The sequence below is a fragment of the Pseudophryne corroboree genome, chromosome 1 (genome assembly GCF_028390025.1).
Source record: "Pseudophryne corroboree isolate aPseCor3 chromosome 1, aPseCor3.hap2, whole genome shotgun sequence".
Lineage (NCBI taxonomy): Eukaryota > Metazoa > Chordata > Amphibia > Anura > Myobatrachidae > Pseudophryne > Pseudophryne corroboree.
In genome coordinates, this window is record NC_086444.1 from 962,207,027 (window position 1) to 962,225,690 (window position 18,664).

Consider the following 18,664-nt stretch of genomic DNA (forward strand, 5'->3'; position numbering starts at 1 on the left):
TGGGGATTATACCAAAGCTCCCAAACGGGCGGGAGAGTGCGGATGACTCTGCAGCACCGAATGAGAGAACTCCAGGTCCTCCTTTGCCAGGGTATCAAATTTGTAGAATTTTACAAACGTGTTCTCCCCTGACCACGTAGCTGCTCGGCAGAGTTGTAATGCCGAGACCCCTCGGGCAGCCGCCCAAGATGAGCCCACCTTCCTTGTGGAATGGGCCTTAACAGATTTAGGCTGTGGCAGGCCTGCCACAGAATGTGCAAGTTGAATTGTGTTACAAATCCAACGAGCAATCGACTGCTTAGAAGCAGGCGCACCCAACTTGTTGGGTGCATACAGTATAAAACAGCGAGTCAGATTTTCTGACTCCAGCCGTCCTTGAAATGTATATTTTTAAAGCTCTGACAACGTCCAACAACTTGGAGTCCTCCAAGTCGCTTGTAGCCGCAGGCACTACAATAGGCTGGTTCAGGTGAAACGCTGATACCACCTTAGGGAGAAAATGCGGACGCGTCCGCAGCTCTGCCCTATCCGAATGGAAAATTAAATAAGGGCTTTTATAAGATAAAGCCGCCAGTTCAGATACTCTCCTGGCGGACGCCAGGGCCAGTAACATAGTCACTTTCCATGTGAGATATTTCAAATCCACATTTTTTAGTGGTTCAAACCAATGGGATTTGAGGAAATCTAAAACTACATTTAGATCCCACGGTGCCACCGGAGGCACCACAGGAGGCTGTATATGCAGTACTCCTTTGACAAAAGTCTGGACCTCAGGAACTGAGGCCAATTCTTTTTGGAAGAATATTGACAGGGCCGAAATTTGAACCTTAATAGATCCCAATTTGAGACCCATAGACAATCCTGATTGCAGGAAATGTAGGAAACGACCCAGTTGAAATTCCTCCGTCGGAGCACTCCGATCCTCGCACCACGCAACATATTTCCGCCAAATGCGGTGATAATGCTTCGCGGTGACTTCCTTTCTTGCCTTAATCAAGGTAGGAATGACTTCTTCTGGAATGCCTTTTCCTTTTAGGATCTGGCGTTCAACCGCCATGCCGTCAAACGCAGCCGCGGTAAGTCTTGGAATAGACACGGTCCCTGCTGAAGCAGGTCCTGTCTTAGAGGTAGAGGCCACGGATCGTCCGTGACCATCTCTTGAAGTTCCGGGTACCAAGACCTTCTTGGCCAATCCGGAGCCACTAGTATCGTTCTTACTCCGCTTTGCCGTATGATTCTCAATACCTTTGGTATGAGAGGCAGAGGAAGAAACACATACACCGACTGGTACACCCAAGGTGTTACCAGCGCGTCCACAGCTATTGCCTGCGGATCTCTTGACCTGGCGCAATACCTGTCCAGTTTTTTGTTGAGGCGAGACGCCATCATGTCCACCATTGGTCTTTCCCAACGGTTTATTAGCATGTGGAAAACTTCTGGATGAAGTCCCCACTCTCCCGGGTGAAGATCGTGTCTGCTGAGGAAGTCTGCTTCCCAGTTGTCCACTCCCGGGATGAACACTGCTGATAGTGCTATCACGTGATTCTCCGCCCAGCGAAGGATCCTGGCAGCTTCTGCCATTGCACTCCTGCTTCTTGTGCCGCCCTGTCTGTTTACATGGGCGACTGCCGTGATGTTGTCCGACTGGATCAACACCGGTCTTCCTTGAAGCAGAGGTTCCGCCTGGCTTAGAGCATTGTAGATTGCTCTTAGTTCCAGAATGTTTATGTGAAGAGACTTTTCCAGGCTCGACCACACTCCCTGGAAGTTTCTTCCTTGTGTGACTGCTCCCCAGCCTCTCAGGCTGGCGTCCGTGGTCACCAGGATCCAATCCTGTATGCCGAATCTGCGGCCCTCCAATAGATGAGCCCTCTGCAACCACCACAGAAGAGATACCCTTGTCCTTGGAGACAGGGTTATCCGCAGGTGCATCTGAAGATGCGTGCATTGATGTACAGACACCTTTCCTGGTTTTAGGAGATTCCTGACCAGGTCGGATAACTCCTTGGCTTTTTCCTCGGGAAGAAAAACCTTTTTCTGAACCGTGTCCAGAATCATCCCTAGGAACAGCAGACGAGTTGTCGGCATTAATTTGGATTTTGGAATATTCAGAATCCATCCGTGCTGCTTTAGCACCTCTTGAGATATTGCTAATCCCATCTCTAGCTGTTCTCTGGACCTTGCCCTTATTAGGAGATCGTCCAAGTATGGGATAATTAATACGCCTTTTCTTCGAAGAAGAATCATCATCTCGGCCATTACCTTTGTAAAGACCCGAGGTGCCGTGGACAAACCAAACGGCAGCGTCTGAAACTGATAGTGACAGTTTTGTACAACGAACCTGAGGTACCCCTGGTGTGAGGGGTAAATTGGAACGTGGAGATACGCATCCTTGATGTCCAAGGATACCATAAAGTCCCCTTCTTCCAGGTTCGCCATCACTGCTCTGAGTGACTCCATCTTGAACTTGAACTTCTTTATGTACAGGTTCAAGGACTTCAGATTTAGAATAGGCCTTACCGAGCCATCCGGCTTCGGTACCACAAATAGAGTGGAATAATACCCCTTCCCTTGTTGTAGAAGAGGTACCTTGACTATCACCTGCTGAGAGTACAGCTTGTGAATGGCTTCCAAAACCGTCTCCCTTTCGGAAGGGGACGTTGGTAAAGCAGACTTCAGGAAACGGCGAGGTGGATCTGTCTCTAATTCCAACCTGTACCCCGGAGATATTATCTGCAGGATCCAGGGATCTACCTGCGAGTGAGCCCACTGCGCGCTGTAATTTTTGAGACGACCTCCCACCGTCCCCGAGTCCGCTTGAGAAGCCCCAGCGTCATGCTGAGGCTTTTGTAGAAGCCGGGGAGGGCTTCTGTTCCTGGGAAGGAGCTGCCTGTTGCTGTTTCTTCCCTCGACCTCTGCCTCGTGGCAGATATGAATAGCCCTTTGCTCTCTTATTTTTAAAGGAACGAAAGGGCTGCGGTTGAAAAGTCGGTGCCTTTTTCTGTTGGGGAGTGACTTGAGGTAGAAAGGTGGATTTCCCGGCTGTAGCCGTGGCCACCAAATCTGATAGACCGACTCCAAATAACTCCTCCCCTTTATACGGCAAAACTTCCATATGCCGTTTTGAATCCGCATCGCCTGTCCACTGTCGCGTCCATAAAGCTCTTCTGGCCGAAATGGACATAGCACTTACCCGTGATGCCAGTGTGCAGATATCCCTCTGTGCATCACGCATATAAAGAAATGCATCCTTTATTTGTTCTAACGACAGTAAAATATTGTCCCTGTCCAGGGTATCAATATTTTCAATCAGGGACTCTGACCAAACTACCCCAGCACTGCACATCCAGGCAGTCGCTATAGCTGGTCGTAGTATAACACCTGCATGTGTGTATATACTTTTTTGGATATTTTCCATCCTCCTATCTGATGGATCTTTAAGTGCGGCCGTCTCAGGAGAAGGTAACGCCACTTGTTTTGATAAGCGTGTTAGCGCCTTGTCCACCCTAGGAGGTGTTTCCCAGCGCTCCCTAACCTCTGGCGGGAAAGGGTATAATGCCAATAATTTCTTTGAAATTATCAGCTTTTTATCAGGGGCAACCCACGCTTCATCACACACGTCATTTAATTCTTCTGATTCAGGAAAAACTATAGGTAGTTTTTTCACACCCCACATAATACCCTGTTTAGTGGTACCTGTAGTATCAGCTAAATGTAACGCCTCCTTCATTGCCAAAATCATATAACGTGTGGCCCTACTGGAAAATACGGTTGATTCGTCACCACTGGAATCAGTGTCTGGGTCTGTGTCGACCGACTGAGGCAAAGGGCGTTTTACAGCCCCTGACGGTGTTTGAGGCGCCTGGACAGGCACTAATTGATTGTCCGGCCGCCTCATGTCGTCAAACGACTGCTTTAGCGTGTTGACACTATCCCGTAATTCCATAAATAAAGGCATCCATTCTGGTGTCGACCCCCTAGGAGGTGACATCCCCATATTTGGCAATTGCTCCGCCTCCACACCAATATCGTCCTCATACATGTCGACACACACGTACCGACACACAGCAGACACACAGGGAATGCTCTAAACGAAGACAGGACCCACTAGCCCTTTGGGGAGACAGAGGGAGAGTCTGCCAGCACACACCAAAAAGCGCTATATATGACAGGGATAGCCTTATAATAAGTGCTCCCTTATAGCTGCTTTATATATATCAAGATATTGCCATTAAATTTGCCCCCCCTCTCTGTTTTACCCTGTTTCTGTAGTGCAGTGCAGGGGAGAGACCTGGGAGCCGTCCTGACCAGCGGAGCTGTGAGAGGAAATGGCGCCGTGTGCTGAGGAGATAGGCCCCGCCCCTTTTTCGGCGGGCTCGTCTCCCGCTATTTTGTGAATACAGGCAGGGGTTAAATATCTCCATATAGCCTCTGGGGGCTATATGTGAGGTATTTTTAGCCTTTATATAGGTTTACATTTGCCTCCCAGGGCGCCCCCCCCCAGCGCCCTGCACCCTCAGTGACTGCGTGTGAAGTGTGCTGAGAGGAAAATGGCGCACAGCTGCAGTGCTGTGCGCTACCTTTAGAAGACTGCAGGAGTCTTCAGCCGCCGATTCTGGACCTCTTCTTACTTCAGCATCTGCAAGGGGGCCGGCGGCGCGGCTCCGGTGACCATCCAGGCTGTACCTGTGATCGTCCCTCTGGAGCTGATGTCCAGTAGCCAAGAAGCCAATCCATCCTGCACGCAGGTGAGTTCACTTCTTCTCCCCTCTGTCCCTCGTTGCAGTGATCCTGTTGCCAGCAGGAATCACTGTAAAATAAAAAACCTAAGCTAAACTTTCTCTAAGCAGCTCTTTATGAGAGCCACCTAGAATTGCACCCTTCTCGGCCGGGCACAAAAATCTAACTGGAGTCTGGAGGAGGGTCATAGGGGGAGGAGCCAGTGCACACCACCTGATCTGGAAAAGCTTTACTTTTTGTGCCCTGTCTCCTGCGGAGCCGCTATTCCCCATGGTCCTTTCAGGAACCCCAGCATCCACTAGGACGATAGAGAAATTAACTTTTCAGGGCAGCGGGAGACTACACCCTGAGGAGTAGGCAAGTATGAATAAATGTGTGAAAATAAAATGAAAATTATGCACATCCTATGGCAATATAAGGGAATTGCAGGGTGTAACTGTTACCACAGAGAAGGCATAAAGGCCTTCAGTTTACAGTAGGGAGCAGATTATACCCTTTAACCCCCACCTCCAAACAAGCTTTAATTAAAAGCAAAACAAGTTGCATATATGAAGTCTCAGAACATTTTCAAATGTGTCAAAAGTGACTATTGGCTGCTGCTGGGCTATAGAATATTTCAGTAGGACACACACACACACACACACACACACACACACACACACACACACACACACACCTCTCATAGCGTCTCTGATATTAAGTTTGTTGATGTTGAAAGCTTGTATATTTTTCTAAAATCAATTCTACATATCAATTGAAAAGTTACATACAACAAAGACCTACAAAATATCTTAAATGGCTATATCAAAGGAGCTCATTCTCCAACCTCACTCACTCTCAGTTCCCTAACACAACTCCTTTATACACCCATTGAAACAATATTCCAGTCATGTACACATGATAATTCCAAATCTCTTACCTCCTCTCCATCATTTAGTACGATGGTTCCTGCCCGTTCCACAACAGCAAACACCATGACAGCGCACAGCTCACGCCTGACAGACATCGTCATATTGGCAAAAGCAGGCAGCTGATGCATGAACTCGAGGAGTTGTTCTAGAATAGAAAAAGAAGAAAAATCCCACTGCGGTTATCAATAATAAATGATGACTGTCAGCCATTTATAACATAACCAAGCTGAAACAAAGAAATGAATTCTTAAGAAAATTCAATTTACAATATTTACATAGTTAATATTAGCAAAAATACATTTGCCACAGTAAGCGGTACTACCAGTCGCTCACATCTTATTCAAACGGTAACTTTTAGAGGTCTAATAATTCGATTTTTGGCAGTATTGTACTACTTAGTCATATAAAAAGTGCTGAACATATTTCTTCATGAAGGCTGCAAAAGAGGGTGCATGAGTTATATTTATGAAATTGATGTTGTATTTTAGGTTATATTTCTGATTTTGATTCTACAGGTTGAGCATCCCATATCCAAATATTCCGAAATACGGAATATTCCGAAATACGGACTTTTTTGAGTGAGAGTGAAATAGTGAAACCTTTGTTTTTTGATGACTCAATGTACACAAACTTTGTTGAATACACAAAGTTATTAAAAATATTGTATTAAATGACCTTCAGGCTGTGTGCATAAGGTGTATATGAAACATAAATGAATTGTGTGAATGTACACACACTTTGTTTAATGCACAAAGTTATATAAAATATTGTCTAAAATTACCTTCAGGTTGTGTGTATAAGGTGTATATAAAACATAAATGCATTCTGTGCTTAGATTTAGGTCCCATCACCATGATATCTCATTATGGTATGCAATTATTCCAAAATACGGAAAAATCCCATATCCAAAATACCTCTGGTCCCAAGCATTTTGGATAAGGGATACTCAACCTGTATTACCAAAATCCAACAATAAGAAAGGAAACTCTACATTAAAAGGTTATAGAAGGCACAAATAAATGTCGTACTAAAAACAACTGCCCATGAGGACAAAACGCCCACTGTGGCACCTGACGGGGGGTGGGGTGGTCAGAGCTGGGCAAGAAAATGCTAAGCATTTATTTTTAAAAGGCTAGTGCAGCACGGAATTAAATCCCTGCAGAACTCGGCACTGATACAATTAAGCACCAGTGCATTTAAAAGGCACAGTGCGACGTGGAGCAGGGAGTGTTATCGCCCCATACTGACTGCCCTTAAAGGTGCCAGGACAAATGAATATGAGCAACACGGTGCATCTATACATTTAAAAGTATATGTGCATAGATGCACATATACTATGCACATATATAAATAGATATGTTGGCCATACACCAGCTCTGGACACACGATTTGGGGCTCTGGACACACGACAGGTCGTTAAACGATTGATTGTGTGCCTCACCAAAAAAACAAAAAGGAAAGAAAACTAAAAAAAAACAGGGAAATGACACTCAAAATCATAAGATGCATCATATGTACATCAAACATAGTATGATGTGCATAAGATTACGACGGATAATACGGGCTGCACGTATGATCATTTGATGGGCCGGGCACTGCATCGTAATGGTGTATAAAACATGCACGATGTGCATACAATGGAGGAAATTCAAATGTTTGAGAAATCAGTTGGGTGTCTTTTTTTCCTATCTAATAGACAGGAAAAAACAGACACCCAACCGACTTTTCAAACATTTCAATTCCCCCTAATGAGTCAATTGACGCGCCGATTCGTGTATTCGTATATGATACCATTCTGATGTTTGGCCAGCGATGGATGGATAGATAGATAGATAAACCACCATAGTAAGGTGACTCAAAAGGACAGTTTCAATAATTATATTACTTTTTTTTTTAATTCACATAATCATAAAATGAAATCTATTTTTTATAGTAAATAAAGGTGACTATAGAAAGATAATGAGTTTTGGCAATTTGAGATGGACTATGAGATGCTAAACAATCTTCTCTCTAAGGTGAACATTTTTGAAAGAATATTTTATATCCCTGATGGCGTTGGTGGTAAACCCATAAATATTAATGTTCCCCTGAATTATCTATGGGGGACTGCAGCTGTTGTAAACTGTGATATAAAGATTACAAAGTTACTGTCCATTCACACAAAAGTGCAGTCATCAGACAGATGAATATGGTCTGTGCAAACTCCCCGGAAACATAAAAATCATCGTCGTGATAAGAATTTTTAAATAATCGGTTCTAACATTAGATAAGTAGGTGCCTAAACCTCCAGTGAAATGCACATCTTGTATATCAGACTATGCCAATGTTAGCATAACATCAGAAACATACACCAAAAATAGAAAAAATATTAAAGCATTGCACAAATAAAAGCCGTTCTATAGGCCAGAAGCAGATCAGCTGTTTGAACAGTATGCCCAGCTGAACATGTGCAGTGTACATGCTGGTGACAGCATTACAGAATGAACTCTTCTCTACAGGTCAATGATCATATTAAGAGATCAGCATTATTGGAGCTGAAATGTGTAGTGATAAGCCTTATAAAAGTAGGTGAAAGACAAAGTAATTTTCCTGTGTTCTCGACCAGCAGCAATTTTGCAGACACCTATTCAGGAGAAAAGAAAAAAAAAAGTATTCTCCAGACTAATGTGCCATTTTCAAAAGTGTAGTAAATACTAGAAAGTACCTACAAAACAGACTATGGGGAGAATTACATTAAGCACGATAATGGCAGTTATTCATGTCAAAAGATGCCCAATACCCAGCATTATTAGGGATTTTTTTCCACCTGCCCAGAGGCAGGAGAATCAAAACCCCTGCTAAGCGCCGTTTTTTTCGTGATCCCGGACCCTGTGTGTTTCCGCACTAGAACAGGTACAATTCTCCATGAAAAAAAATAAAAAAAACGGCATTAATTGAATTGCCCCCCCAAAAAAACAGTTTTTGTGGAAAAAATAAGAATTTACTTACCGATAATTCTATTTCTCGGAGTCCGTAGTGGATGCTGGGGTTCCTGAAAGGACCATGGGGAATAGCGGCTCCGCAGGAGACAGGGCACAAAAAGTAAAGCTTTAGGATCAGGTGGTGTGCACTGGCTCCTCCCCCTATGACCCTCCTCCAAGCCTCAGTTAGGATACTGTGCCCGGACGAGCGTACACAATAAGGAAGGATTTATGAATCCCGGGTAAGACTCATACCAGCCACACCAATCACACTGTACAACCTGTGATCTGAACCCAGTTAACAGTATGATAACAGCGGAGCCTCTGAAAAGATGGCTCACAACAAATAATAACCCGATTTTTGTAACTATGTACAAGTAATGCAGATAATCCGCACTTGGGATGGGCGCCCAGCATCCACTACGGACTCCGAGAAATAGAATTATCGGTAAGTAAATTCTTATTTTCTCTATCGTCCTAGTGGATGCTGGGGTTCCTGAAAGGACCATGGGGATTATACCAAAGCTCCCAAACGGGCGGGAGAGTGCGGATGACTCTGCAGCACCGAATGAGAGAACTCCAGGTCCTCCTTAGCCAGGGTATCAAATTTGTAGGATTTTACAAACGTGTTTGCCCCTGACTAAATAGCCGCTCGGCAAAGTTGTAAAGCCGAGACTCCTCGGGCAGCCGCCCAAGATGAGCCCACCTTCCTTGTGGAATGGGCATTTACATATTTTGGCTGTGGCAGGCCTGCCACAGAATGTGCAAACTGAATTGTATTACACATCCAACTAGCAAAAGTCTGCTTAGAAGCAAGAGCACCCAGTTTGTTGGGTGCATACAGGATAACAGCAAGTCAGTTTTCCTGACTCCAGCCGTCCTGGAACCTATATTTTCAGGGCCCTGACCACATCTAGCAACTTGGAGTCCTCCAAGTCCCTAGTAGGCGCAAGACACCACAATAAGCTGGTTCAGGTGAAACACTGACACCACCTTAGGGAGAGAACTGGGGACGAGTCCGCAGCTCTGCCCTGTCCGAATGGACAAACAGATATGGGCTTTTTTTGAGAAAAAAACCACCAATTTGACACTCGCCTGGTCCAGGCCAGGTCCAAGAGCATGTTCACTTTTCATGTGAGATGCTTCAAATCCACAGATTTGACTGGTTTTAAACCAATGTGTTTTGAGGAATCTCAGAACTACGTTGAGATCCCACAGTGCCACTGGAGGCACAAAAGGGGGTTGTATATGCAATACTCCCTTGACAAACTTCTGGACTTCAGGAACTGAAGCCAATTCTTTCTGGAAGAAAAATCGACAGGGCCGAAATTTGAACCTTAATGGACCCCAATTTGAGGCCCATAGACACTCCTGTTTGCAGGAAATGCAGGAATCGACCGAGTTGAAATTTCTTCGTGGGGCCTTCCTGGCCTCACACCACGCAACATATTTTCGCCACATGTGGTGATAATGTTGTGCGGTCACCTCCTTTCTGGCTTTGACCAGGGTAGGAATGACCTCTTCCTGAATGCCTTTTCCCTTAGGATCCGGCGTTCCACCGCCATGCCGTCAAACGCAGCTGCGGTAAGTCTTGGAACAGACATGGTACTTGCTGAAACAAGTCCCTTCTTAGCGGCAGAGGCCATAAGTCCTCTGTGAGCATCTCTTGAAGTTCCGGGTACCAAGTCCTTCTTGGCCAATCCGGAGCCATGAGTATAGTTCTTACTCCTCTACGTCTTATAATTCTCAGTACCTTAGGTATGAAAAGCAGAGGATGGAACACATACACCGACTGGTACACCCACGGTGTTACCAGAACGTCCACAGCTATTGCCTGAGGGTCTCTTAACCTGGCGCAATACCTGTCCCGTTTTTTGTTCAGACGGGACGCCATCATGTCCACCTTTGGTAATTCCCAACGGTTTACAATCATGTGGAAAACTTCCCCATGAAGTTCCCACTCTGCCGGGCGGAGGTCGTGCCTACTGAGGAAGTCTGCTTCCCAGTTTCCATTCCCGGAATGAAACACTGCTGACAGTGCTATCACATGATTTTCCGCCCAGCGAAAAGTCCTTGCAGTTTTTGCCACTGCCCTCCTGCTTCTTGTGCCGCCCTGTCTATTTACGTGGGCGACTGCCGTGATGTTTTATCCCACTGGATCAATACCGGCTGACCTTGAAGCAGAGGTCTTGCTAAGCTTAGAGCATTATAAATTTACCCTTAGCTATATTTATGTGGAGAAAAGTCTCCAGACTTGATCACACTCCCTGGAAATTTTTTCCTTGTGTGACTGCTCCCCAGCCTCTCGGGCTGGCCTCCGTGGTCACCAACATCCAAAACTGAATGCCGAATCTGCGGCCCTCTAGAAGATGAGCACTCTGTAACCACCACAGGAGAGACACCCTTGTCCTTGGATATAGGGTTATCCGCTGATGCATCTGAAGATGCAATCCGGACCATTTGTCCAGCAGATCCCACTGAAAAGTTCTTGCATGAAATCTGCCGACTGGAATTGCTTCGAAGGAAGTCACCATTTTTTTACCATGGCCCTTGTGCAATGATGCACTGATTTTAGGAGGTTCCTGACTAGCTCGGATAACTCCCTGGCTTTCTCTTCCGGGAGAAACACCTTTTTCTGGACTGTGTCCAGAATCATCCCTAAGCACAGGAGACTTGTTGTCGGGATCAGCTGCGATTTTGGAATATTTAGAATCCACCCCTGCTGTTGTAACAGTATCCGAGATAGTGCTACTCCGACCTCCAACTGTTCCCTGGACTTTGCCCTTATCAGGAGATCGTCCAAGTAAGGGATAATTAAGACGCCTTTTCTTCGAAGAAGAACCATCATTTCGGCCATTACCTTGGTAAAGACCCGGGGTGCCGTGGACAATCCAAACGGCAGCGTCTGAAACTGATAGTGACAATTCTGTACCACGAACCTGAGGTACCCTTAGTGATAAGGGCAAATTTTGGACATGGAGGTAAGCATCCCTGATGTCTCGGGACACCATATAGTCCCCTTCTTTCCGGTTCGTTATCACTGCTCTGAGTGACTACATCTTGATTTGAACCTTTGTAAGTGTTCAAATTTTTTTAGATTTAGAATAGGTCTCACCTAGCCTTCTGGCTTCAGTACCACAATATAGTGTGGAATAATACCCCTTTTCTTGTTGTAGGAGGGGTAATTTAATTATCACCTGCTGGGAATACAGCTCGTGAATTGTTTCCCATACTGCCTCCTTGTCGGAGGGAGACCTTGGTAAAGCAGACTTCAGGAGCCTGCGCAGGGGAAACGTCTCGACATTCCAATCTGTACCCCTGGGATACTACTTGTAGGATCCAGGGGTCCTGTACGGTCTCAGCGTCATGCTGAGAGCTTGTCAGAAGCGGTGGAACGCTTCTGTTCCTGGGAATGGGCTGCCTGCTGCAGTCTTCTTCCCTTTCCTCTATCCCTGGGCAGATATGACTCTTATAGGGACGAAAGGACTGAAGCTGAAAAGACGGTGTCTTTTTCTGCAGAGATGTGACTTAGGGTAAAAACGGTGGATTTTCCAGCAGTTGCCGTGGCCACCAGGTCCGATGGACCGACCCCAAATAACTCCTCTTCCTTTATACGGCAATACACCTTTGTGCCGTTTGGAATCTGCATCACCTGACCACTGTCGTGTCCATAAACATCTTCTGGCAGATATGGACATCGCACTTACTCTTGATGCCACAGTGCAAATATCCCTCTGTGCATCTCGCATATATAGAAATGCATCCTTTAAATGCTCTATAGTCAATAAAATACTGTCCCTGTCAAGGGTATCAATATTTTTAGTCAGGGAATCCGACCAAGCCACCCCAGCTCTGCACATCCAGGCTGAGGCGATCGCTGGTCGCAGTATAACACCAGTATGTGTGTATATACTTTTTATGATATTTTCCAGCCTCCTGTCAGCTGGCTCCTTGAGGACGGCCCTATCTATAGACGGTACCGCCACTTGTTCTGATAAGCGTGTGAGCGCCTTATCCACCCTAAGGGGTGTTTCCCAACGCGCCCTAACTTCTGGCGGGAAAGGGTATACCGCCCATATTTTCTATCGGGGGGAACCCACGCATCATCACACACTTCATTTAATTTATCTGATTCAGGAAAAACTACGGTAGTTTTTTCACATCCCACATAATACCCTCTTTTGTGGTACTTGTAGTATCAGAAATATGTAACACCTCCTTCATTGCCCTTAACGTGTGGCCCTAATAAGGAATACGTTTGTTTATTCACCGTCGACACTGGATTCAGTGTCCCTGTCTGTGTCTGTGTCGACCGACTAAAGTAAACGGGCGTTTTAAAACCCCTGACGGTGTTTTTGAGACGTCTGGACCGGTACTAATTGTTTGTCGGCCGTCTCATGTCGTCAACCGACCTTGGCGCGTGTTGACATTATCACGTAATTCCCTAAATAAGCCATCCATTCCGGTGTCGACTCCCTAGAGAGTGACATCACCATTACAGGCAATTGCTCCGCCTCCTCACCAACATCGTCCTCATACATGTCGACACACACGTACCGACACACAGCACACACACAGGGAATGCTCTGATAGAGGACAGGACCTACTAGCCCTTTGGAGAGACAGAGGGAGAGTTTGCCAGCACACACCAAAAACGCTATAATTATATAGGGACAACCTTATATAAGTGTTTTCCCTTATAGCATCTTTTTTATATATTTCTAACGCCAAATTAGTGCCCCCCCTCTCTGTTTTAACCCTGTTTCTGTAGTGCAGTGCAGGGGAGAGCCTGGGAGCCTTCCCTCCAGCCTTTCTGTGAGGGAAAATGGCGCTGTGTGCTGAGGAGATAGGCCCCGCCCCTTTTTCGGCGGCCTCGTCTCCCGCTCTTAACGGATTCTGGCAGGGGTTAAATATCTCCATATAGCCCCCGGAGGCTATATGTGAGGTATTTTTAGCCAAAAATAGGTTTTCATTGCCTCCCAGGGCGCCCCCCTCCCAGCGCCCTGCACCCTCAGTGACTGCCGTGTGAAGTGTGCTGAGAGGAAATGGCGCACAGCTGCAGTGCTGTGCGCTACCTTAAGAAGACTGAGGAGTCTTCATGCCGCCGATTCTGGACCTTCTTCTTGTTTCAGCATCTGCAAGGGGGCCGGCGGCGAGGCTCCGGTGACCATCCAGGCTGTACCTGTGATCGTCCCTCTGGAGCTAATGTCCAGTAGCCAAAGAAGCCAATCCATCCTGCACGCAGGTGAGTTCACTTCTTCTCCCCTAAGTCCCTCGTTGCAGTGATCCTGTTGCCAGCAGGACTCACTGTAAAATAAAAAACCTAAGCTAAACTTTTCTAAGCAGCTCTTTAGGAGAGCCACCTAGATTGCACCCTTCTCGGCCGGGCACAAAAATCTAACTGAGGCTTGGAGGAGGGTCATAGGGGGAGGAGCCAGTGCACACCACCTGATCCTAAAGCTTTACTTTTTGTGCCCTGTCTCCTGCGGAGCCGCTATTCCCCATGGTCCTTTCAGGAACCCCAGCATCCACTAGGACGATAGAGAAATGTATTGCGGTTAATTGAATTCCCCCCTAATATGGAGCCCTAGAAAACTGTACAAACAGTGATCATAGCAGTACAGTGCAAGGGTTATACAAGGGTATTGTACTTTGTTTTTTTTTATTACTACCACACAGTGGCCTAATGATGGCTAAGTTAATTGGCACAGGAGTTACAATTGAGCAAGATTAGGCACTGGCATGACTCTACAGCATCAGCAACGCTGTCTATTTTTTTTATTTTATTCTTTACTTTAGAGGAATAGCACACCTCTAATCAGTTGAGCAGCTGCACCAAACTTCCCACACTATATCTATTACAGGATACAGTTATTATCGACCCATGTATCCCGCCCGCTCACGATCCCGCCAATTGGCATGCCGACCAACAGGGATTATTCCCACTCATGGGTGTCCATGACACCCATAGAGTGGGAATATAACCTTGCTGCACTCACCGCCCAAACCCTACCACCCACCCCCCTGCCGTCATTCTGCCGCCGGGATGCTTACCGCCGGTCAGGCAATCCCAACCCTCTATTACGGTTTGGCACTGAGATCACATATATATTCTTGCACTGCCATGCCTCTACAGCACTGATACACAACATGCGTCACTCCTTAAGGCCGACTTGTGTGGCTGACTGATAGCAGAATATGACACAATGAGACTACTGTAGTATTTGAAAATACCAAAATGAGTAAAAAGGTCTCATATGTGACACTGTAAAAAAATTGTAGCTGTGTATCTACAGTATTTAACATACCTTGACAAGTTAAATTATAATTCTCTCATAGGTTTTCATTAAAAAAAAGTAACCGACTCTCAATTTGGAGTTGATGGGAATTATCAAAATGAAGTTTCCTTTACAGAAAGGTGATGGATTTAGTTAGTCCCATACGTAACAATTACATTTCGTGATACTGTGTTGGGTATAAAAGAAAAAAACATTTTTACCTAAAAAATAAGCCTAGTCAGATACTTTGAACAGTAGATCCATATTTTTCCCCAAAAAAAACTTGTGTTAAAAGTTTAGCAAAAACTGCTATGTTAAAATTTGTACAAATTTCCTGTACGTGACACTGGAATGGCCCTTCACCATTTATACTTCTGACCTATGGGGATTTGTTAATGCTGAAACTACAGTAATTGAATATGGGGATTTGTTAACACTGAAACTACCAGTAATTGAATAATTTAGAGAGGAGATTACAGCAAAGAGAATCTCGTTTCACTATAGTAAATTCTATATATTTTAATGCTTAAGTTAGTAAAGTTTTATTGCAGCCCCTTCAAACTAGTACAGATTCCCAATACAATCTCAAACCGAAAAAGTTTGTTCACCACTGCTGTATAGTATGGTTAATTTATCAGGAAGCTATGTATAAAAACAGCAACATGATACATTACATTTTGGGACAGTAAACAAAATTAAAAAAAATTAAATATAAATCTTTGAATATTATATTTGGAACTAAGTGGCAACAACGGTTAGAAACACAGAATTTGACAGCAGATAATAAACAATTGGCCAATCTAGTCTGACCATGTACACGAACTTACACACTAAGGGTAATTTTCTTGGGAGCCAATTAACCAAACAGTATAATTTTTGGAGTGTAGAAGAAATACGGAGAACATGGAGGGAATCGATGCAAGTACAGAGAGAATATACAAACTCTACACAGTTAGGGCTATGATGGGAATCGAACCCATGACCTCAGTACTTTGATATGCTATAACTGTAGAGATCCCATAAACAAGGATCTTTGATGTTGCTTGCGTAAATGTTTTGATCAGAATATGAACCTATACCTCATATTTCTATTTTGCAACACAGACTGGGAAAGCAGCACTGATAAATATTTGTATTCTTACAGTACATCTATACTGCCGTCAATACAGTTCATCTATACTGCCATAAAGATTGTATGTTGAGCCCTTCAAAATGCAGTTCGGGCAACATACTTGTACACTACCAGTCGAAATTTTTACAACACTCCTATTTTTTCAGTTATTGAAATTTACTAACTTCAATGTCTCAATGTACTCTCAATTGTTTACCAAAACTTAACCTAAATTTCAGACTCATCAAGGTGCCACCTATTGCAGATATTACCACAACACATCCTAGTGCTGTTCTGACACAGCCTGGAGTATTGTTCTGGGTCATTATCTTGCTGTAGGATAAACTCTCGACAGGCACTGACCGGAGCATATTGCATGGAACCCTTCATGGCCCAGGAAAGCCTCTTTCTTTCAAGATCTTAAACTATAACTTGTTCCCTGAAAAGGACTTTTTTAGGACACTGAAATCTACTTTTTGCTAATCTATAATTTATCTTTTAAACCTCTATTAGCTTACCTTTGTACCATTTCACGTTATTCGCTGTACCTGAATTACTTACATTTTAACACAAATTGTAAAGAACGAGCGTGTTCTTAAACTTTTTTATGTATGCTTGGTAAATACTGCATGTACAGATGTCTCCTCATACACTAACTTCAGCCGCGCCAAGTCCTGAACGACTTGGACATGTCATTCAGCTGAAATTTGCTAAACGTGATCCGGGCCCATTAGTTTTGCCGCTTCACATGGCTAAACCCGATATTAAAGGCAACTGAATATCTGCCCCAGCAACCCCCGCCAATCTCCCGTCACTTTAGACAAGAGATCGGGTGCGATAAAACAACTGAATCTCGCCCTAAGTGTATGAGGACACATCTGTAGCCTACAAATAGATTTGAACACGCCCCTCACAAATATGCACATTTTACATCTGAGCCACCTGCAGTGCAAGATGGTTTTGCCAATGTGTATAGTTACACCTTTTTGATTTGCTCCCAACTCAGTATCAGCCCCTATAAACTTATCCTAAGTGATCAGAGATGTAATACAGGGACCCAAAAATGTGGGATTTTAAATTTTGGATAAGGGATATTCAACCTGTATACCAACACTATACCACGTGTTTAGGATGAACTGAAAATTTCATAGAATTAGGGCGTATAATGGGCGAGTGTAACGTGCCAAGCTCAGTGTTGGTGCACTAAACTGCTCTGGAAGTTGGGGGTGTGACTTGGTGGATTACACTCCCCTGGATGTCAGTGGTGTGACTTAGTGGACTCTACTCCACTGAATGTTGGGGGCATAAGTTGGTGGACTACACTCCTCTGGCAGAAAAACCCCCCCAGACATGTAAAGAAAAAAAAAAAACAAGATACACAGTGGACACGTCCTTGAGTGACTGAAAAATCAATGCAGATAAAAGAGAAATGCAAGACCTTGGAACAGAGAATTATTAGTCAGCACAAGAATTTGGGCATGTTGCAAGGCAAACACACAGATATGCATGTGCACAGAATGAACTATTCATGGTTAGGTCATCAGTAAACATGTATGGGTCGTTGGATAGACACAACTTAGGTCGACAGTCATTAGGTCGACCATGGAAGGTTGACATGCATTAGGTCAACAGGGACAATAGGTCGACAGGTCAAAAGGTCGACATGGGAATGACGACTGTTTTTGGAGTTGCTTTCTTCGTAAAGTGACAGGGAACCCCAATTAGTGCACCGTGTTCCCTCGCTTCGCTCGCCATGCTTCGGGCAAGGTTACCATTCCAATCGTAGTCCACATGGATCGTTAAGAATGAAAAAATCCCAAAAATTAAGAAAGAAAAATTGTGAAAAACTCGTGTCGACCTTTTGACCTGTCGACCTAATGACCATGTCGACCTTCAGTGGTCGACCTAAAGACTGTGGACCTAAGCTGTGTCGACCTAACGACCATATCCCCAGTAAACTACAATAAAAAAATAAATTAAAAAAATTGGTACGTTAATGCTTGCAACCTGGCTTTTTTGTTAGCTTACCAATGTCATCATCTGTTCTGTCGATGGGATCTTTCTCCAAGCAATCTCTTACAATATCGCGACTCATTAAGGGATCAGATGCTCTCTCAATATCCTCTTCATCGTCGTCGTCTTCTGAGTCCACAGCAGTCTCTGGTAGCCCACTAAGGTCCATATCTCCTGGCTCACTTTCTGTGGCCTAAATGAACATCCAAAAGACAATGTTAGAGCGCAGCACATTCTAAATCAATTTGTGACAGTGGGGAAGAATCTTTTCTAGTGAACAGAAGGCTGCCTATGTTAAGGTATATTGAAAAGCAGTGATGGCTAGTAACTGGTGCATAGCAAATTGGGGCTGAAAAGAATACTAATATGCCTTTGTAATTCACTGAAACATATTGTTAATATGTGGTTAAAAATGACCTAAGTGCACATGTGTGTGCATACCTCCACTTGATCCCAGGCTAAAACAGTGATATATTTCACTGCATTTTATCAAGCAAAGCCTGTTCCATACAAGTGCCATCAAATTAAAGAGCTATGGTGACGTATTACCAGGGTTCGGATTGGCTGGTTTAACCCAAAAGTTTTGTTTGTTTTTTTTAAACACTTTTTTTTTTTTAAATTATGCTGTCACAGTGCCGTGACATCCTAAAA

The 18,664-nt window shown here is 44.5% G+C and overlaps 1 protein-coding gene across 12 annotated transcripts in view; it reads right to left on the reverse strand.

Moving 5' to 3' along the window:
- RAPGEF2 (Rap guanine nucleotide exchange factor 2) overlaps positions 1-18,664 on the reverse strand; it is a 552,363-nt gene that overhangs the window by 51,162 nt on the left and 482,537 nt on the right. For all 12 annotated transcript variants that reach the window (XM_063920458.1, XM_063920456.1, XM_063920451.1 and 9 more), the window contains 2 exons: positions 18,029-18,206; positions 5,660-5,796 (listed from right to left, as the gene is read on the reverse strand). In XM_063920458.1, the coding sequence (XP_063776528.1) occupies positions 5,660-5,796; positions 18,029-18,206 (315 nt within the window). The remainder of the gene's footprint in view (positions 1-5,659; positions 5,797-18,028; positions 18,207-18,664) is intronic.